General features: G+C 43.9%; 1 protein-coding gene across 1 annotated transcript in view; it reads right to left on the reverse strand.

The window, feature by feature from the left end:
* The window catches only part of LOC121585399 (CUB and sushi domain-containing protein 3-like), a gene marked incomplete at both ends in the record, with an annotated part of 156,664 nt that overhangs the window by 96,336 nt on the left and 36,862 nt on the right, over nt 1-23,466 (reverse strand). The window contains 2 exons of the mRNA XM_045217134.1: nt 2,210-2,322; nt 21,080-21,287. Coding sequence (XP_045073069.1) covers nt 2,210-2,322; nt 21,080-21,287 — 321 coding nt within the window. The remainder of the gene's footprint in view (nt 1-2,209; nt 2,323-21,079; nt 21,288-23,466) is intronic.

Consider the following 23,466-nt stretch of genomic DNA (forward strand, 5'->3'; position numbering starts at 1 on the left):
CCAACACTACACAGTAGTCCCTATATAACTCTGACCCAACACTACACAGTAGTCCCTATATAACTCTGACCCAACACTACACAGTAGTCCCTATATAACTCTGACCCAACACTACACAGTAGTCCATATATAAATCTGACCCAACACTACACAGTAGTCCCTATATAACTCTGACCCAACACTACACAGTAGTCTCTATATAACTCTGACCCAACACTACACAGTAGTCCCTATATAACTCTGACCCAACACTACACAGTAGTCCCTATATAACTCTGACCCAACACTACACTGTAGTCCCTATGTAACTCTGACCCAACACTACACAGTAGTCCCTATATAACTCTGACCCAACACTACACAGTAGTCTACCTATATAACTCTGACCCAACACTACACAGTAGTCCCTACATAACTCTGATCCAACACTACACAGTAGTCCTTACATAACTCTGACCCAACACTACACAGTAGTCTACCTATATAACTCTGTCCCAACACTACACTGTAGTCCCTATATATCTCTGACCCAACACTACACAGTAGTCCCCATATAACTCTGACCCAACACTACACAGTAGTCCCTATATAACTCTGACCAAACACTACACAATAGTCTACCTATATAACTCTGACCCAACACTACACAGTAGTCCCTATATATCTCTGACCCAACACTACACATTAGTCCCTATATAACTCTGACCCAACACTACACAATAGTCCATATATATAACTCTGACCCAACACTACACTGTAGTCCCTATATAACTCTGACCCACCACTACACAGTAGTCTACCTATATAACTCTGACCCAACACTACACTGTAGTCCCTATATAACTCTGACCAAACACTACACAGTAGTCCCTATATAACTCTGACCCAACACTACACAGTAGTCCCTATATAAATCTGACCCAACACTACACAGTAGACTACCTATATAAATCTGACCCAACACTACACAGTAGTCCCTATATAACTCTGACCCAACACTACACAGTAGTCTACCTATATAACTCTGACCCAACACTACACAGTATTCCCTATATAACTCTGACCCAACACTACACAGTAGTCCCTATATAACTCTGACCCAACACTACACAGTAGTCCCTATATAACTCTGACCCAACACTACACAGTAGTCCCTATATAACTCTGACCCAAAACTACACAGTAGTCCCTATATAACTCTGACCCGACACTACACAGTAGTCTACCTATATAACTCTGAAATATTTCATACCATTGATTATGTTTCTAGGTTTACAGAGAATTGCACTGCATGCTACCAATGGAAAACTCTTCATAAACACAATAATTGAGAAGTTGGTTTTCATGCATGGCCTGGACTGGCAGGCTAGCTGTTAGTTAGACTACTTGTTAGTCAGGCTAGCTGTTAGTCAGGCTAGCTGTTAGTCAGGACAGCTCTTAGTCAGACTAGCTGTTAGTCAGGCTAGCTGTTAGTCAGGCTAGCTGTTAGTCAGGTTAGCTGTTAGTCAGGCTAGTTGTTAGTCAGGCTAGCTGTTAGTCAGGTTAGCTGTTAGTCAGGCTAGTTGTTAGTCAGACTAGCTGTTGGTCAGGCTAGCTGTTAGTTAGACTAGCTGGTAGTCAGGCTAGCTGTTAGTCAGGCTAGCTGTTAGGCTGCTTCATAAACACTATCTTCAAAGTCATGGTAAAGGAGAATGGGAAGGTAATTTATTATTGAAGTCTGTCTGGCTCTGCAGGGTGTTATGGAAGCAGGGTATAATACATTTGAAACATTTGACCCAACAGGGAGGGGCCTTTAGTCTGGAGGGATACAACTAGAACAAAGATCCTTAGTCTTTAACAAACCAGAGAAGAATGAATGGAACTGGTTATTATTCAGTAGACAAGATAAGGATGAAACGCTGTATGGAGACACGAGATCTCCAGAAAAGTAGTAGTTTGAAAGTACTCCTTGGTAAGGGATTATTAGTGGTTATTAGTGATTATTCGTGGTTATTAATGGTTATTAGGGGTTATTAGGGGTTATTAGGCATCAAAGAACAAGGAGGACCTATTGAACATGGAAACACAATAAAGACAATGTAATTGTATGAAGAGTTCCTTGGTCCTCTGGTTGTTATTCAGTTGACAAAGACTTTCAGTTGAAAAAATAACATTTTATAGTTCAAACGTGTCAATGAATTAATTAAATAATTGGTTCATTTTGTCTTACCTTGATACTGAACTGTGAATCCTTTATGTCGATGATTCCTATCAGTCACAAAATGGAGTCTTAGCCAGTTCTTGTTGCTGATGATGGGTGCTGGTATATTCATACCAGATAACCTGCAGGTAAAGATAAAGATATAACACCCTCTGTAATCTGACTGTTCAATCACCAGTCATGTCTGTCCTTTTCCAGATATAACAACCTCTTTAATCTGACTGTTCAATCATCAGTCATGTATGTCCTGTTCCAGATATAACACCCTCTGTAATCTGACTGTTCAATCACCAGTCATGTCTGTCCTGTTCCAGATATAACACCCTCTGTAATCTGACTGTTCAATCACCAGTCATGTCTGTCCATTTCCAGATATAACACCCTCTGTAATCTGACTGTTCAATCATCAGTCATGTCTGTCCTGTTCCAGATATAACACCCTCTGTAATCTGACTGTTCAATCACCAGTCATGTTTGTCCTGTTCCAGATATAACACCCTCTGTAATCTGACTGTTCAATCATCAGTCATGTCTGTCCTGTTCCAGATATAACACCCTCTGTAATCTGACTGTTCAATCACCAATCATGTCTGTCCTGTTCCAGATATAACACCCTCTGTAATCTGACTGTTCAATCACCAGTCATGTCTGTCCATTTCCAGATATAACACCCTCTGTAATATGACTGTTCAATCACCAGTCATGTCTGTCCTGTTCCAGATATAACACCCTCTGTAATCTGACTGTTCAATCACCAGTCATGTCTGTCCTTTTCCAGATATAACACCCTCTTTAATCTGACTGTTCAATCACCAGTCATGTATGTCCTGTTCCAGATATAACACCCTCTGTAATCTGACTGTTCAATCACCAGTCATGTCTGTCCTGTTCCAGATATAACACCCTCTGTAATCTGACTGTTCAATCACCAGTCATGTCTGTCCATTTCCAGATATAACACCCTCTGTAATCTGACTGTTCAATCATCAGTCATGTCTGTCCTGTTCCAGATATAACACCCTCTGTAATCTGACTGTTCAATCACCAGTCATGTTTGTCCTGTTCCAGATATAACACCCTCTGTAATCTGACTGTTCAATCATCAGTCATGTCTGTCCTGTTCCAGATATAACACCCTCTGTAATCTGACTGTTCAATCACCAATCATGTCTGTCCTGTTCCAGATATAACACCCTCTGTAATCTGACTGTTCAATCACCAGTCATGTCTGTCCATTTCCAGATATAACACCCTCTGTAATATGACTGTTCAATCACCAGTCATGTCTGTCCTGTTCCAGATATAACAACCTCTGTAATCTGACTGTTCTATCACCAGTCATGTCTGTCCTGTTCCAGATATAACACCCTCTGTAATCTGACTGTTCAATCACCAGTCATGTCTGTCCTTTTCCAGATATAACACCCTTTGTAATCTGACTGTTCAATCACCAGTCATGTCTGTCCTGTTCCAGATAAAACACCCTCTGTAATCTGACTGTTCAATCACCAGTCATGTCTGTCCATTTCCAGATATAACACCCTCTGTAATCTGACTGTTCAATCATCAGTCATGTCTGTCCTGTTCCAGATATAACAACCTCTGTAATCTGACTGTTCAATCACCAGTCATGTCTGTCCTGTTCCAGATATAACACCCTCTGTAATCTGACTGTTCAATCACCAGTCATGTCTGTCCTGTTCCAGATATAACACCCTCTGTAATCTGACTGTTCAATCACCTGTCATGTCTGTCCTGTTCCAGATATAACACCCTCTGTAATCTGACTGTTCATCCACCAGTCATGTCTGTCCTTTTCCAGATATAACACCCTTTGTAATCTGACTGTTCAATCACCAGTCATGTCTGTCCTGTTCCAGATAAAACACCCTCTGTAATCTGACTGTTCAATCACCAGTCATGTCTGTCCATTTCCAGATATAACACCCTCTGTAATCTGACTGTTCAATCATCAGTCATGTCTGTCCTGTTCCAGATATAACAACCTCTGTAATCTGACTGTTCAATCACCAGTCATGTCTGTCCTGTTCCAGATATAACACCCTCTGTAATCTGACTGTTCAATCACCAGTCATGTCTGTCCTGTTCCAGATATAACAACCTCTGTAATCTGACTGTTCATCCACCAGTCATGTCTGTCCTGTTCCAGATATAACACCCTCTGTAATCTGACTGTTCAATCCCCAAACAAGATCATCTTTTTAGAGAATATTAAAATGGGAGGAGGTTGTTAGAGGGCACCCAGAACACTGTTATGACTGGTAGGAACATCACAGAACTGAAGACTGTTATGACTGGTAGGAACATCACAGAACTGAAGACTGTTATGACTGGTAGGAACATCACAGAACTGAAGACTGTTATGACTGGTAGAAACATCACAGAACTGAAGACTGTTATGACTGGTAGGAACATCACATAACTGAAGACTGTTATGATTGGTAGGAACATCACAGAACTGAAGCATTTTATGACTGGTAGGAACATCACAGAACTGAAGACTGTTATGACTGGTAGGAACATCACAGAACTGAAAACTGTTATGACTGGTAGGAACATCACAGAACTGAAGACTGTTATGACTGGTAGGAACATCACAGAACTGAAGACTGTTATGACTGGTAGGAACATCACAGAACTGAAGACTGTTATGACTGGTTGGAACATCACAGAACTGAAGACTGTTATGACTGGTAGGAACATCACATAACTGAAGACTGTTATGACTGGTAGGAACATCACAGAACTGAAAACTGTTATGATTGGTAGGAACATCACAGAACTGAAGCATTTTATGACTGGTAGGAACATCACAGAACTGAAGACTGTTATGACTGGTAGGAACATCACAGAACTGAAGACTGTTATGACTGGTAGGAACCTCACAGAACTGAAGACTGTTATGACTGGTTGGAACATCAAAGAACTGAAAACTGTTATGACTGGTAGGAACATCACAGAACTGAAAACTGTTATGACTGGTAGGAACGTCACATATCTGAAGACTGTTATGACTGGTAGGAACATCACAGAACTGAAGCATTTTCTGACTGGTAGGAACATCACAGAACTGAAGACTGTTATGACTTTCACTGCTGCAGATTCAAGACTGTCTGTTGAACACGTTATGGCTGTCATTATAAAACGAGTTTGTCTTTGGCAGCCGTACAGAAAATACAATGCATCCGTCATAAAATGACCCGATACCTTTGGGGTTCTGATGGCACTGAGGCTGGTCTGTTCTAAAATGAGGCTTTTGGTCTGTCTACAAGGGCGGCTGTAGGAAGTTGATGATATCCGAGGCTGCCATCACCTCTTCAGGAGTTGGGCGCTGCAGTCTGGTCAGTCTATGTGAACTGCCCTCACCCCATCCCTCAGGTGTGCTGCAGTCTGGTTGGTCAGTCTGAGACCACATGACCTGTAGCCTACGGCCCAGACTCCTCCATCACACACAGCCCTCTGGTTCCATAGAGAGGTGGAGGGGCTTCCCACCATAATGGCTGCCTGTCCTGTGTTTTCTCTGACGTGTTGCGGTGCAGAATCAGAAGGTTGCTGACCTACTCCCAACATGTTCTCCAGACCCTGAAGGGCAGGTTACTGCCTATAGCTGTTAACCGTGTGGTCGGTGTATCAAACTAAGCAGCTCATTCGCGAGACCCTGAATATTGTATTGAATGCAATTTGAAGAGATTAGTATGAAAATGTATGCACTAACTGTAAGTCGCTCTGGATAAGAGCGTCTGCTAAATGACAAATGTAAATGTAAATGTAATGTATGACTGGTAGGAACATCACAGAACTGAAGACTGTTATGACTGGTTGGAACATCACAGAACTGAAGACTGTTATGACTGGTAGGAACATCACAGAACTGAAAACTGTTATGACTGGTAGGAACATCACAGAACTGAAGACTGTTATGACTGGTAGGAACATCACAGAACTGAAAACTGTTATGCCTGGTAGGAACATCACAGAACTGAAGACTGTTATGACTGGTAGGAACATCACAGAACTGAAGACTGTTATGACTGGTTGGAACATCACAGAACTGAAGACTGTTATGACTGATAGGAACATCACAGAACTGAAGACTGTTATGACTGGTAGGAACATCACAGAACTGAAAACTGTTATGACTGGTAGGAACATCACAGAACTGAAGACTGTTATGACTGGTAGGAAAATCACAGAACTGAAGACTGTTATGACTGGTAGGAACATCACAGAACTGAAGACTGTTATGACTGGTAGGAACATCACATAACTGAAGGCTGTTATGACTGGTAGGAGTATCACAGAACTGAAAACTGTTATGACTGGTAGGAACATCAAAGAACTGAAAACTGTTATGACTGGTAGGAACATCACAGAACTGAAAACTGTTATGACTGGTAGGAACATCACAGAACTGAAAACTGTTATGCCTGGTAGGAACATCACAGAACTGAAGACTGTTATGACTGGTAGGAACATCACAGAACTGAAAAATGTTATGACTGGTAGGAACATCACAGAACTGAAGACTGTTATGACTGATAGGAACATCACAGATCTGAAGACTGTTATGACTGGTAGGAACATCACAGAACTGAAAACTGTTATGACTGGTAGGATCATCACAGAACTGAAGACTGTTATGACTGGTAGGAAAATCACAGAACTGAAGACTGTTATGACTGGTAGGAACATCACAGAACTGAAGACTGTTATGACTGGTAGGAACATCACATAACTGAAGGCTGTTATGACTGGTAGGAGTATCACAGAACTGAAAACTGTTATGACTGGTAGGAACATCACAGAACTGAAAACTGTTATGACTGGTAGGAACATCACAGAACTGAAAACTGTTATGACTGGTAGGAACATCACAGAACTGAAAACTGTTATGCCTGGTAGGAACATCACAGAACTGAAGACTGTTATGACTGGTAGGAACATCACAGAACTGAAAAATGTTATGACTGGTAGGAACATCACAGAACTGAAGACTGTTATGACTGGTAGGAACATCACAGAACTGAAAACTGTTATGATTGGTAGGAACATCACAGAACTGAAGCATTTTATGACTAGTAGGAACATCACAGAACTGAAGACTGTTATGACTGGTAGGAACATCACAGAACTGAAGACTGTTATGACTGGTAGGAACCTCACAGAACTGAAGACTGTTATGACTGGTTGGAACATCAAAGAACTGAAAACTGTTATGACTGGTAGGAACATCACAGAACTGAAAACTGTTATGACTGGTAGGAACGTCACATATCTGAAGACTGTTATGACTGGTAGGAACATCACAGAACTGAAGCATTTTCTGACTGGTAGGAACATCACAGAACTGAAGACTGTTATGACTTTCACTGCTGCAGATTCAAGACTGTCTGTTGAACACGTTATGGCTGTCATTATAAAACGAGTTTGTCTTTGGCAGCCGTACAGAAAATACAATGCATCCGTCATAAAATGACCCGATACCTTTGGGGTTCTGATGGCACTGAGGCTGGTCTGTTCTAAAATGAGGCTTTTGGTCTGTCTACAAGGGCGGCTGTAGGAAGTTGATGATATCCGAGGCTGCCATCACCTCTTCAGGAGTTGGGCGCTGCAGTCTGGTCAGTCTATGTGAACTGCCCTCACCCCATCCCTCAGGTGTGCTGCAGTCTGGTTGGTCAGTCTGAGACCACATGACCTGTAGCCTACGGCCCAGACTCCTCCATCACACACAGCCCTCTGGTTCCATAGAGAGGTGGAGGGGCTTCCCACCATAATGGCTGCCTGTCCTGTGTTTTCTCTGACGTGTTGCGGTGCAGAATCAGAAGGTTGCTGACCTACTCCCAACATGTTCTCCAGACCCTGAAGGGCAGGTTACTGCCTATAGCTGTTAACCGTGTGGTCGGTGTATCAAACTAAGCAGCTCATTCGCGAGACCCTGAATATTGTATTGAATGCAATTTGAAGAGATTAGTATGAAAATGTATGCACTAACTGTAAGTCGCTCTGGATAAGAGCGTCTGCTAAATGACAAATGTAAATGTAAATGTAATGTATGACTGGTAGGAACATCACAGAACTCAAGACTGTTATGACTGGTTGGAACATCACAGAACTGAAGACTGTTATGACTGGTAGGAACATCACAGAACTGAAAACTGTTATGACTGGTAGGAACATCACAGAACTGAAGACTGTTATGACTGGTAGGAACATCACAGAACTGAAAACTGTTATGCCTGGTAGGAACATCACAGAACTGAAGACTGTTATGACTGGTAGGAACATCACAGAACTGAAGACTGTTATGACTGGTTGGAACATCACAGAACTGAAGACTGTTATGACTGATAGGAACATCACAGAACTGAAGACTGTTATGACTGGTAGGAACATCACAGAACTGAAAACTGTTATGACTGGTAGGAACATCACAGAACTGAAGACTGTTATGACTGGTAGGAAAATCACAGAACTGAAGACTGTTATGACTGGTAGGAACATCACAGAACTGAAGACTGTTATGACTGGTAGGAACATCACATAACTGAAGGCTGTTATGACTGGTAGGAGTATCACAGAACTGAAAACTGTTATGACTGGTAGGAACATCACAGAACTGAAAACTGTTATGACTGGTAGGAACATCACAGAACTGAAAACTGTTATGACTGGTAGGAACATCACAGAACTGAAAACTGTTATGCCTGGTAGGAACATCACAGAACTGAAGACTGTTATGACTGGTAGGAACATCACAGAACTGAAAAATGTTATGACTGGTAGGAACATCACAGAACTGAAGACTGTTATGACTGATAGGAACATCACAGAACTGAAGACTGTTATGACTGGTAGGAACATCACAGAACTGAAAACTGTTATGACTGGTAGGATCATCACAGAGCTGAAGACTGTTATGACTGGTAGGAAAATCACAGAACTGAAGACTGTTATGACTGGTAGGAACATCACAGAACTGAAGACTGTTATGACTGGTAGGAACATCACATAACTGAAGGCTGTTATGACTGGTAGGAGTATCACAGAACTGAAAACTGTTATGACTGGTAGGAACATCACAGAACTGAAAACTGTTATGACTGGTAGGAACATCACAGAACTGAAAACTGTTATGACTGGTAGGAACATCACAGAACTGAAAACTGTTATGCCTGGTAGGAACATCACAGAACTGAAGACTGTTATGACTGGTAGGAACATCACAGAACTGAAAAATGTTATGACTGGTAGGAACATCACAGAACTGAAGACTGTTATGACTAAAAATGAATCCACCTAAAAATCTCCCCCCAGCACGCCCCCTACACACACACACACACACACACACACACACAGACTTCATTGGGCTGTGCTGTGTTCTAATCCAGTATGTAGCCGTAGCATTGGGCTGTGCTCTGTTCTAATCCAGTATGCAGCCGTAGCATTGGGCTTCATTGGGCTGTGTTCTAATCCAGTATGCAGCCGTAGGATTGGGCTGTGCTCTGTTCTAATCCAGTATGCAGCCGTAGCATTGGGCTTCATTGGGCTGTGTTCTAATACAGTATGTATACGTAGCATTGGGCTGTGCTCTGTTCTAATCCAGTATGTAGCCGTAGCATTGCGCTTCATTGGGCTATGTTCTAATCCAGTATGCAGCCGTATCATTGGGCTTCATTGGGCTGTGTTCTAATCCAGTATGCAGCCGTAGCATTGGGCTTCATTGGGCTGTGGCTGTGCTCTGTTCTAATCCGAGGGATTCAGCATGCTGTGCTCGCTCCCTGCCAGAGGCCTGTGCTCGTTTGTCTGGCTAACCAGGCCTGGGTGAGTCCCAAATGGCATCCTAACCCCTTTATAGTGCACTTCTTTTGACCAGGGCCCATAGGGCCAGAGCCACACTCTATTGGAAATAGGGTGCCATTTGGGTCGAACAATGATGCTTTTATCTTCTACCTTCAACTCTCCCTCCTCGCCTCCACGCCTCCCTCCTCGCCTCCCTCCCTCCCTCCACGCCTCCCTCCCTTCCTCCCTGCCTCCCTCCCTGCCTCCCTCCCTGCCTCCCTGCCTCCCTCTCTCCCTCCCCGCCTGCCTCTCCTCAGCCTCACAGAGTCAGCACAACACTGTCTATTTGTCTTGTTCCTATTTCCACAGAGTTAAATATAACACTTACAGTATTTCTCTATTTCCACAGAGTTAAATATAACACTTACAGTATTTCTCTATTTCCACAGAGTTAAATATAACACTTACATTATTTCTCTATTTCCACAGAGTTAAATATAACACTTACAGTATTTCTCTATTTCCACTTTAACACTACCTAACACTACATGTGCGACATTTCCCTCGATCTGTACAGTCAGTAAATATGACTTTGTGAATTCCAATACTAAGAGCTTTTCTAATCCATCTGTCAGTGGAGGAATTAGGTGTTCCTCCGGGCGTTAGAAGGTAATTGATTTCACATAACGTGACCTTTTCTGCACACTGAGCCATTTTACTGAAATCTAAATGACACAAATATTGTAGGAAGAATTTTTTAAAAGCCTTCAGTTACTGAGACATTCAATGTATCCGTCCCAACTGGCACTCTAATCCCTTTATAGCAGCCTTGGTCAAAAATAGTGCACTATGAAGGGAACAGGGTGCCATGGACTCTGGTCAAAAGTAGTGCACTATGAAGGGAACAGGGTGCCTTGGACCCTGGTCAAAAGTAGTGCACTATGAAGGGAATTACTGAGCCACTCTGAAATGTCTGCATTCCTGGCTGCACCCTGAACTCTTCAAGGTCTAGGGCTTGGGAGCTGGGTAGGCAATAACTTAGAGAGGACAGGTCTTGGGCTTGGGAGCTGGGTAGGCAATAACTTAGAGAGGACAGGTCTTGGGCTTGGAGGCTGGGTAGGCAATAACTTAGAGAGGACAGGTCTAGGGCTTGGAGGCTGGGTAGGCAATAACTTAGAAAGGAAAGGTCTAGGGCTTGGGGGCTGGATAGGCAATAACTTAGATAGGAAAGGTCTAACGCTTGGGGGCTTGGCAGGCAATAACTTAGAGAGGAAAGGTCTAACGCTTGGGGGCTTGGCAGGCAATAACTTAGAGAGGAAAGGTCTAGGGCTTGGGGGCTGGGTAGGCAAAAACTTAGAGAGGAAAGGTCTAGGGCTTGGAGGCTGGGTAGGCAATAACTTAGAGCGGAAAGGTCTAGGGCTTGGAGGCTGGGTAGGCAATAACTTAGATAGGAAAGGTCTAGGGCTTGGAGGCAGGGTAGGCAATAACTTACATGCTGAGAGTTACCTGTCCAACTGGAAAAGGGACTAATATTAACTATAGATAATACATTGGTACATTGGTAATAATAAAACATTTCCATTAAAATCCATCAGTTTAAGCAAGATATATCATCCTCTTTTGTCGCCCTTCCACATCTGTGGTGGAAAGTGGCAGAGCTACAGCGGTGTTTGTCAGACCAGGAGACAACCCGAAAATCGGTCTTCTCACGGAAACGTCTGTAGTAGGGGTGTGCCTAGTAGTCGGACAAAATGAAAATTTGAAAAATTTCACCCGATTCGTTTTCCACGCATGTTTTCGGTCTGATCATTTAGACTGCTGCTGCCTGCTACTATGATAAATCACTTGGCGAGGACGTTTGCTATCAAGCTATCAATGTGCATAATGTCTAACAAGCGGGGAAACGGTAGGGGAAAAAGGTAAAACACTGATGTGCATTCTGACTGAGTGACAGCAAACTTGGCTGCCTGCTGCAAATTGAGGACACACACACACAACCCTCTGCGTCCACGCTGCTCCTAATCTGCAGCTTTTTTACAGTTAGAATATGCAGGGAGGTATTTTGCCAAAATCTATTTAGGCATATTAAAACACTTCCTTTTTTTAATCATCCGATCCAACTATCAACTGTCAATTTACGGATACGATTACGAATACGACTAAGGCCATGTCGGCACACCCCTAGTCTGTAGCATCCGAACGGGTTGTCCTACAAACTAATGGTGTTCATGATGGTGTTTTCCGTTTGCTCAACGACCCCCAAAAGTGTAACGGGACTTGTCTAAATGTTTTTTTTTTTTTTTATTTTTTTTTTTTTTTTTTTTTTTTTTTCTTTGGGGGGATGGATCAGCTTAAAATTGCAGATAGATTGTATCTTCTATCAATGTAATTGTCTGCATCACTTCCAATCCCCCATGTTTTATTTTATTTTTTATATATATATTCCCCTTTATTACTTTTCAACCCCACCATCCTTTCCCTACTTGGAGTAAATTAGTGAACAACAACGCCCAGGCCTCTACTTTCGGTCTATACTTACTATCTACACCTTATGGACAGAGTTAATTTTACAATAATTCTATATCTATATATATATAAAAATATATATATATATTTATTTATTTTTTTGCTCCTGAACTTCTTCTACTCTCAACCTCTCCGATCATTTTCATGATGTCCATCCGGTTTGCTTCTAAATGCCATATCTTTCTAACTGTGCTCTTTCCCAAAAGCTCCCAACATACAACCTATATACTTATTATGGACACAGTATGCTTACATTATTAGCTATCTTTGTTATTATTTGTTGTTATTTGTTATTAGTTATTAGACTTGTCTAAAGTTAACCCATACAAATGAATGGAAGTATGGAGGTAGTTTTGTGCCAACAGAAATAAGAGGTTAAATATGTGTAAATAATATATGTGTATACTTCCAGATTTGTCTTCTATCTCCTAGATATAGGATAGACACTTCAAAACCTTAATCCTTATTATTTATTTATTGACTGTCTTTTTTGCCATTTATGAATGTGTTAGTCTCCTGTTTTTCTGATTCAATTTTTGTAATTGTGAATAAAATGTAGTTACTGCCCGTTCTGAACATATCAGAACAGGAAACACTTAGTAAAATAAATGTATAGTACAGTATAACAGGGATCAAAGACTGAGGTACAGTAGACTGTATTGTACAACAATACCATGTTGATGTAGGGCCACAGTATATCTAAGACATTCTCTATCCCTCAATAGCATGAGATAACTCCTAGGTAGGGTTGCAAAATTCTAGTAACTTTCCTGCTTATTCCCAGGTTTTCCAGACATCCCGGTTGGAAGATTCCTGAAATCATGAGGGAAGAAGCAGGAAATCCATAACCCTCCAACCAGGATTACTGGAAAACCTGGTAATTTTGGGAAAGCTACTGGAATTTTTAGACCCTCCTCCAAGGTTTATGATCTCTAAGACCATTTTGTGAAAGACTCAATATCAATGATTTGATCAAACTACAGTAAATATAGGTGTAACGAGCAACTGAAAATACATTTCTGAAAATAAAAATAAAACAAACCAACCTCATCCCGCTCTCTAGGGTCTAATATATGGAACAGAGCCAAGAACTATGCCTGTTCAATACAGTACAGTCTCTGCTTTGATGGACACCTATCAAATCGTATCAAGATATCTCCAGTGATGTCCTGTCAACTTAAATCTTCACAGTCACTCCTCCCGTTGCCTTGTGTTTCTCTTTATTCTCTAGGACACGACACACTGATGGATTTGAGCTTATAGTTAAAACCTGTCAGAATCAAATCAAACCAAACTTTTGTTCTAACATCCATACTAGCATACAAATTAGTATGAAGCAATGAGAAAAGGTTTGTCCTTTCAGTGACTGGGATATGTGGTTGTTTTACCTACTTGGTTGAATGTAAGTAACTCAGGATTGTCAATGGCTGAGGTGAATGCGGTGTGGGAGTCAGGCGCAGGACACCGAAGTTTAGTCCAACAAAGTTTACTAGTGCAACACAAGGCACAATACAAATGAACGGCCTCAACATAAACCAGAGGCGAGCGATTACGCAAACTCTGCGTAAACTACAAAAACAACAAACAGAGAAAACACGCAGCACTAACGGACAGGCGAATAGACAGACAAAAGCAATCAAACACTGAAACATCTAACGGTGGCAGCTAGTACTCCGGGGACGGCGAACGCCGAAGCCTGCCCGAGCAAGGAGGAGGAGCAGCCTCGGCAGAATCCGTGACAGTACCCCCCCCCTTGACGCGCGGCTCCAGCCGTGCGCTGACCCCGGCCTCGGGGACGACCAGGAGGACGCGGAGCCGGGCGCGTGGGATGACCACGGTGGAACTCAGTCAGGAGAGATGGATCTAGGATATCCCTCCTAGGCACCCAGCACCGTTCCTCCGGACCGTACCCCTCCCACTCCACGAGATACTGGAGACCCCCATCCGACGTCTCGAGTCCAAGATGGTCCTGACCGTGTACGCCGGAGCTCCCTCGATGTCCAGAGGGGGCGGAGGGGTCTCTCCTATCTCACCTTCTTGGAGTGGACCAGCTACCACCGGCCTGAGAAGAGACACATGGAACGAGGGGTTAATATTCTTATAATCAATAGGCAGTTGTAACCTGTAACACACCTCGTTCAATCTCCTCAGGACTTTAAAGGGCCCCACAAACCGCCGACCCAGCTTCCGACAGGGCAGGCGGAGGGGCAGGTTTCGAGTCGAGAGCCAGACTCGATCTCCCGGTGCGTACACCGGACCCTCACTGCGGTGGCGATCGGCGCTCGCCTTCAGTCGACGGATGGCCCGCTGCAGATGGACATGAGCAGCGTTCCACGTCTCCTCCGAGCGCCGAATCCATTCGTCCAGCGCAGGGGCCTCGATCTGGCTCTCGTGCCATGGTGCCAGGACCGGCTGATACCCCAACACACACTGGAAAGGGGTTAGATTAGTGGAGGAGTGGCGGAGAGAGTTCTGTGCCATCTCTGCCCAGGGGAGATACCTAGACCACTCCTCCGGCCGGCCCTGGCAATAGGACCTCAGAAACCTACCCACATCCTGGTTGACTCGTTCTACCTGCCCATTGCTCTCTGGGTGGTAACCCGAGGTAAGGCTCACCGAGACCCCCAAGCGTTCCATGAACGCCCCCCAGACTCTGGAGGTGAACTGGGGACCTCGGTCAGACACTATATCCTCGGGCACCCCATAGTGCCGGAAAACGTGGGTAAATAGGGCCTCAGCGGTCTGTAGGGCAGTAGGGAGACCCGGCATTGGGAGGAGACGACAGGCCTTAGAAAACCGATCCACAACGACCAAAATAGTGGTATTCCCCTGGGAGGGGGGAAGGTCAGTCACAAAATCCACCGAGAGGTGGGACCATGGTCGTTGTGGAACGGGCAGGGGATGTAACTTTCCCCTGGGCAAATGTCTAGGCGCCTTACACTGGGCGCACACTGAGCAGGAGGAGACATAAACCCTCACATCCCTAGCTAACGTTGGCCACCAGTATTTCACGCTAAGGCAGTGCACTGTCCGGCCAATACCTGGATGTCCAGAGGAGGGTGATGTATGAGCCCAATAAATAAGGCGGTCACGAACCTCGAGCGGAACGTACGTCCGCCCCACCGGACACTCTGGGGGAGTAGGGTCGGTACGCAGTGCCCGCTCGATCTCCGCATCGACCTCCCACACCACCGGAGCCACCAGACAAGACTCCGGCAGTATGGGAGTAGGCCCCTCAAGCCAATGCCTCCACACCTTTAGGGCCTGGACTACAGCTAACAGCTCCCTGTCCCCTACGTCATAATTGCGCTCCGCCGGGCTGAGCTTCTTAGAATAGAACGCACAGGGGCGGAGTTTAGGTGGCGTGCCGGACCGTTGCGACAGGACTGCCCCAATAACGGCCTCGGACGCGTCTACCGCAACTTGGAATGGTAAAGCGGGGTCAGGATGCGCCAGCACCGGAGCCGAAGTGAACAGGTTCTTAAGTTTACCAAACGCCCTGTCCGCCTCAGCTGACCACTGCAAACGCACCGGACCCCCCTTTAGCAGGGACGTAATGGGAGCTGCCACCTGTCCAAAGCCCCGGATAAACCTCCGGTAGTAATTAGCAAAACCCAAAAACTGCTGCACCTCTTTTACAGTGGTTGGAGTTTGCCAATTACGCACGGCCGACACACGGTCAACCTCTATCTTCACACCAGACACGGACAACCGATAACCCAAAAAGGAGACGGACTCCTGGAAGAACAAGCATTTCTCTGCCTTGACATACAAGTCATGCTCCAACAGCCTCCTCAACACTCGGCGCACCAGGGCTACATGCTCGGCTCGTGTAGAAGAGTACACTAGGATGTCAGTCGATGTATACTACCACACCCTGCCCATGCATGTCCCGGAAAATCTCGTCAACAAAGGATTGGAAGACTGAAGGAGCATTCATTAACCCATATGGCATGACGAGATACTCGTAATGACCCGAGGTGGTGCTAAATGCTGTTTTCCATTCATCCCCCCTCCCTAATGCGCACCAGATTGTACGCGCTCCTGAGATCCAACTTTGTGAAGAACCGCGCTCCGCGTAATGACTCCGTCATAGTCGCAATCAGAGGAAGAGGGTAACTGTACTTAACCGTGATCTGATTGAGACTACGGTAATCAATACACGGGCGCAAACCCCCGTCCTTCTTCTTCACAAAGAAGAAACTCGAGGAAACCGGGAAGTGGAGGACCGTATGTATCCCTGTGCCAAGGACTCGGCTATGTAAGTCTCCATAGCCGCTGTCTCCTCTTGAGACAGGGGATACACACGACTCCGCGGAAGTGCCGCTCCCGTTTGGAGATCTATCGCACAATCCCCCTGTCTATGAGGTGGTAGCCGTGTTGCCCTAGTTTTGCTGAACACAAGTGCTAAATCCTCATATTCAGGGGGAATGCGACTACGGGCACTTGGTTCGGACTCTCCACCGAGGTCGCCCTAAGGAAACACCTAGACATCTCCCTACACACTGGGCAGACCACTCCATAAGAGCCCTCTGTTGCCACGCAATGGTAGGATCATGGGCGCTTAACCAGGGAAGCCCCAGCACCACGGGATACGCAGGAGAGTCGATCAGATAAAACTGAATGATCTCCTCATGACCCCCCTGCGTCGTCATCTTAAGTGGTGCTGTGACTTCTCTGATCAACCCCGACCCCAGCGGCCGGCTGTCTAGGGCATGAACAGGACAGGGGGCTTCTACCGGCCGAAGGGGAATTCCTAGCCTATAATAAAATTCACGATCAACAAAATTCCCAGCTGCGCCTGAATCTACTAGTGCCTTATGCTGGGAATGAGGTGCCACCTGTGGAAATCTCACAGGTATACACAGGTGACCAACAGAGAGCTCTGGGTAAGTGGGGCGCCTACTCACCTGAAATGACTCCCCAGTGCGTGACCTGTTGTCCCCTCTCCCAGGAGACCCTCCCCAGCACCTAGCCGCAGTGTGTCCTCCACGGCCACAGTTGGTGCAGGGGACGGCCCCCCTCGGGTTCTCTCTCCTCCTCTCCCTAGCGCCAGCACCCCCGAGCTCCATGGGAATCGGCTCGGAGGTCCTGGAGGGTGGAATGGACGACCCCCACTCGGGACGTCCGCGGGTAGCCAGCAGGGTGTCGAGACGGATGGAAATGTCCACCAACTGGTCGAAGAATAGGTTGGTGTCCCTGCAGGCCAGCTCACGACGAACGTCCTCTCGTAGACTACACCGGTAATGGTCGATGAGGGCACTCTCATTCCACCCCGCATCCGCTGCTAGAGTCCGGAACTCCAGGGCGAACTCCTGTGCACTCCTCTTCCCCTGTCGGAGGTGGAACAGACGCTCCCCCCGCCGCCTTCCCTCAGGTGGATGATCGAACACAGCCCTGAAGCGGCGGGAGAACTCCGCGTAGGTGATGGTGGCGGCGTCTATTCCCCTCCATTCGGCGTTGGCCCACTCCAACGCCTTGCCAGATAGACAGGAGATGAGGGCGGAGACGCTCTCGTATCCCGAGGGCGCCGGGTGTATGGTGGCCAGGTAGAGTTCCACCTGCAGGAGGAACCCCTGACACCCGGCTGCAGAACCATCATATGCCCTCGGGAGCGAGAGCCGAATGCCACTGGGTTCCGGTGCTGGGAGAGGAGGACTGGCCGATGGTGATGGTAAGGTGTGCGAAGGCGTGGGCACCTCTCCCGTAACCAACCGGCGCAGATTGTTGGACACCTCGTTCATGGCGGCCCCAAGTTGCCGGATCATGGTGTCTTGGTCGCTGATCCGATCCTCCAGCGACTTGGGTGCCGCCGCTGCTCCTGCTGACTCCATATGTGGTGTGTTGTTCTGTCAATGGCTGAGGTGAATGTGGTGTGGGAGTCAGGCGCAGGACACCGAAGCTTAGTCCAACAAGGTTTACTAGTGCAACACAAGGCACAATACAAATGAACGGCCTCAACATAAACCAGGGGCGAGCGAATACGCAAACTCTGCGCAAACTACAAAAACAACAAACAGAGTAAACACGCAGCACTAACGGACAGGCGAATAGACAGACAAAAGCAATCAAACACTGAAACATCTAACGGTAGCAGCTAGTACTCCGGGGACGGCGAACGCCGAAGCCTGCCCGAGCAAGGAGGAGGAGCAGCCTCGGCAGAATCCGTGACAAGGATCAGAGTCGGACTACCGCATTTGGGGTCCCCAAACAGCTAACTTCCTGCATTTCAACACATTTTGTGTAGAAAAAATTTGCAGTTATATAATGCTATTCTACACATTTTGTCATGAGGCTAAGAGAAAATGTTGCAGTTTTAAAGCTAATTTCCTGCTAATTCTACACATTTTGCTATCATATGCTATATCTGGGGGGACCCCAACCCGTATATTAACTGTACATTAGAACGTAGCCCTAGAGATTACAATGTATTCAACCCTCACAGCCCTAACCTTGTTCCTTTACACGGTATCCTGTCCTGTTTATCTGTTTAGCATCAGCCCAAACTTTATCGCCATTACCAGTTGTTGTCTTAGCTCTCTCTAATAACACCTGTGATTGCTTTATACCTCTCTCCCATGTCAATATGCCTTGCCTATTGCTGTTCCAGTTAGTTCTTATTATACAATTTCACTGTAGAACCCCAACTCCTTCTCAAACTGCCTCAAATAGTTCCTTTGTTCCACCCTCCATACACGCCGAGACCGGCTCAATCGGTGCCTCCAGTGATGCTATCTCTTTCATTGTTACCCGACGCTTAGGTTTACCTCCACTGTACTCATATCCTTCCATATCCTTGTCTGTGCATAATGCCCTGAATCTTTTCTACAACACCCGGAAATCAGCCCCCTTTATTCTCTGTACCCAACGCACAAGAAGACCAGTTCTTAAAGCCTTTAGCCGTATCCTTATTCTAGTCCTCCTCTGTTCCTCTGGTGAGGTAAAGGCTAACCCAGGCCCTGCAGCCCCTAGTATCACTCCTACATTTTCACATTTACATTTTAGTCATTTAGACATTTTTTGGTACCCTTCCCCACATCTCTTCCCCACATCTGTGCCTCGGCACAATCCTATCTCGGAGCTCTACGGGCAATTCCTTCGACCTCATGGCTTGGTTTTTGCTCTGACATGCACTGTCAACTGTGGGACCTTATATAGACAGGTGTGTGCCTTTCCAAGTCATGTCCAATCAATTGAATTTACCACAGGTGGACTCCAATCAAGTTGTAGAAACATCTCAAGGATGATCAATGGAAACAGGATGCACCTGAGCTCAATTTCGAGTCTCATAGCAAATGGTCTGAATACTTATGTAAATAAGTCATTTCTGTTTTTAATTTTGTATAAATTTGCTAAAATGTATATAAAAACTGTTTTCACTTTGCCATTATGGGATATTGTGTGTAGATTGATGAGTATTATTATTTATTTAATCCTTTTTAGAATAAGGCATTTAACGTAACAAAATGTGGAAAAAGTCAAGGGGTCTGAATACTTTCTGAATGCAATGTATATATATATATATATATATATATATATATATAGTTCATGCTGTACCAAGTACATTTCTCACTTTGGAATTACCTATCCAAATTGTTTCAATTGGGTTAATCAAGATATTAAGTTGGTTCCAAACTATGAAATAATGACTCCAAACACCTTCCATACATAAGACTTTCACATTAACTGGCTACAATTTTGTAACCAAATGGTGACCATCTCATCAATGAACACCTTTCCAGGCTCTTTAGTATCACAGTACTTGCACAGATATCATTCAAGATTCAGAGCTGGCAGTCAACATATAATTGCAAAAATTGTAACTAACAGAATTCATTACTTGGAATGATATTCACTCTAATGGGTGGCCAAAAATAACAAACTGAAAGACATGCCCCCAACAGGCCACGCCTCCAACTCTTCTGATAGCCTGCCGCAGCCACATTGCACTCACCGCTATGCAATGCAAATGAGGTGTTGAAAGCAATTTAGAAGCTTTCATTCAACTCCCAAAATCATTGTCAAATTCGTTATTTTATTTCAGACTAATTGAATAAAATAGGTTGGACGAACCAAAGCGTAATTTTGGATCATACCAATCAGAAAAAGCACTTCAGATGAACAACAGTGCCGTCCCACTTTTTACAGTGTAGACTTGGAAGACACAGACTTGGAAGAATATTCTAGAATCCTGACTCACCAGATGCTGGGCGGCTCTGATCCTTCTACCTCCAGATAGTTGTGTTTCTCAAACACATTATAACCAAGGTGAAAATATCTATCAATGTGCCCTTGAGCAATGCACTTAACCCTAATTCCTCCAGGGTCGCTGTTGATAACGGCAGACCCTGACCGTGACCCCACTCTCCGAGGGTGTCTCAGGGGGAGTTGGGAAATGCAAAAATCACATTTCCATTTCACACATGAGTATAATAAAAACTTGTATATGTGTGAAACAGGACAAATATAAGAGCCCACCTAATTATTATTATTTTTACACCAGTTGGCTTAAGTTAAGTAAAGTGTTATTAAATAAACATCCAATCCACTCACCAGATACTGGGCGGCTCTGATCCTTCTACCTCCAGATAGTCATGTTTATCCTCCATCTGGAAATCAGTGAAGACCAGTGAGATGGTGTCTCCAGGGTCAGCCAGCACCGTCCACTTACACTCCCCAGCGTTGGAGAGGTCACTGGGGAATTCAGGGCTGGAGATGATCCCACTGGAACCCCTCAATGTACCGCCACACGTGTCCTCAGCTGTCAAACAAACAGAGGAACACATGCATTTAATATCAATTAATCAGTTGTCTCTGTTCCAATATGTAGACTAGAATAGTACTAAGAATGAAGCAATGTATTAGGCTATATGTATTCTAAGTTGTATGCTAGCGAATATGGATATGACAGCATGGATAACAATCCAAGGTATCCAGATTTACAGGATCAATCGGCTGTGTTCCAAGCCCCCTGCCTGCTCTTCTTCTTCTGGTCTGAGGGGTTCAGAAACCTTTGGTTCGTCAGAAGACTCAGACAACCACGACATATTCCAAACCATTCTGTTCCAATATCTAGATTCTACACTAACGTACCACTTAGAATGAAGCATCTGGGTTCCGGTTTTGGCCATGCATTCTAAGTGGTATGATAGTACATTGGAATGTCATCTTTATGTTCTTGGCCTCAATAAGTGAGCAGGAGCTTGAAGCACACAGCATCTGTGCTATACTATGAAAACATATCACCACACACACACACACACACACACACACACACACACACACACACACACACACACACACACACACACACACACACACACACACACACACACACACACACACACACACACACATATACTATGATGAGGCTTCTATAACATATCACCCCCCAGTTGTAATATTAATAGGGATATAATGTAGTGATTATCATAATGCACAGTACACTATCAACATGAGATGTAGTGATTATCATAATGTACAGTACACTATCAACATGAGATGTAGTGATTATCATAATGCTATCAACATGAGATGTAGTGATTATCATAATATTATCAACATGAGATGTAGTGATTATCATAATGCTATCAACCTGGAATGCATTGATTATCATAATACTATCAACATGTGATGTAGTGATTATCATAATGCTATCGACATGAGATGTAGTGATTATCATAATATTATCAACATGAGATGTAGTGATTATCATAATACTATCAAAATTAGATGTAGTGATTATCATAATGCTATCGACATGAGATGTAGTGATTATCATAATACTATCAACATGAGCTGTAGTGATTGTCATAATGCTATCAATATGAGATGTAGTGATTATTGTAATGTTATCAACATGAGATGTAGTGATTATCATAATACTATCAACATGAGATGTAGTGATTATCATAATGTTGTCAACATGAGCTGTAGTGCTTATCATAATACTATCAACATAAGATGTAGTGATTATCATAATGTTATCAATGTGAGCTGTAGTCATTATCATAATACTATCAACATGAGATGTAGTGATTATCATAATGCTATCGACATGAACTGTAGTGATTATCATAATGCTGTCAATGTGAGATGTAGTGATTATCATAATACTATCAACATGATATGTAGTGTTTATCATAATGCTATCGACATGAGATGTAGTGATTATCAAAATGCTATCAACATGAGCTGTAGTGATTATCATAATGTTATCAACATGAGATGTAGTGATTATCATAATACTATCAACATGAGATGTAGTGATTATCATAAGGTTATCAACATGAGATGTAGTGATTATCATAATGTTATCAGCATGAGCTGTAGTGATTATCAGAATACTATCAACATGAGATGTAGTGATTATCGTAATGCTATCAACATGAGATGTAGTGATTATCATAATACTATCAACATGAGATGTAGTGATTATCATAATGTTATCAACATGAGATGTAGTGATTATCATAATGCTATCAACATGAGATGTAGTGATTATCGTAATGCTATCAACATGAGCTGTAGTGATTCTCATAATACTATCAACATGAGATGTAGTGATTATCATAATGTTATCAACATGAGATGTAGTGATTATCGTAATGCTATCAACATGAGATGTAGTGATTATCATAATACTATCAACATGAGATGTAGTGATTATCATAATGATATCATCATGAGATGTAGTGATTATCATAATGTTATCAACATGAGATATAGTGATTATCGTAATGCTATCAACATGAGATGTAGCGATTATCGTAATGCTATCAACATGAGCTGTAGTGATTATCATAATACTATCAACATGAGATGTAGTGATTATCATAATGTTATCAACATGAGATGTAGTGATTATCATAATGCTATCAACATGAGATGTAGTGATTATCATAATGATATGTAGTGATTATCATAATACTATCAACATG

The sequence above is a fragment of the Coregonus clupeaformis genome, unplaced genomic scaffold (assembly GCF_020615455.1).
Source record: "Coregonus clupeaformis isolate EN_2021a unplaced genomic scaffold, ASM2061545v1 scaf0931, whole genome shotgun sequence".
Classification (NCBI taxonomy): Eukaryota; Metazoa; Chordata; class Actinopteri; order Salmoniformes; family Salmonidae; genus Coregonus; species Coregonus clupeaformis.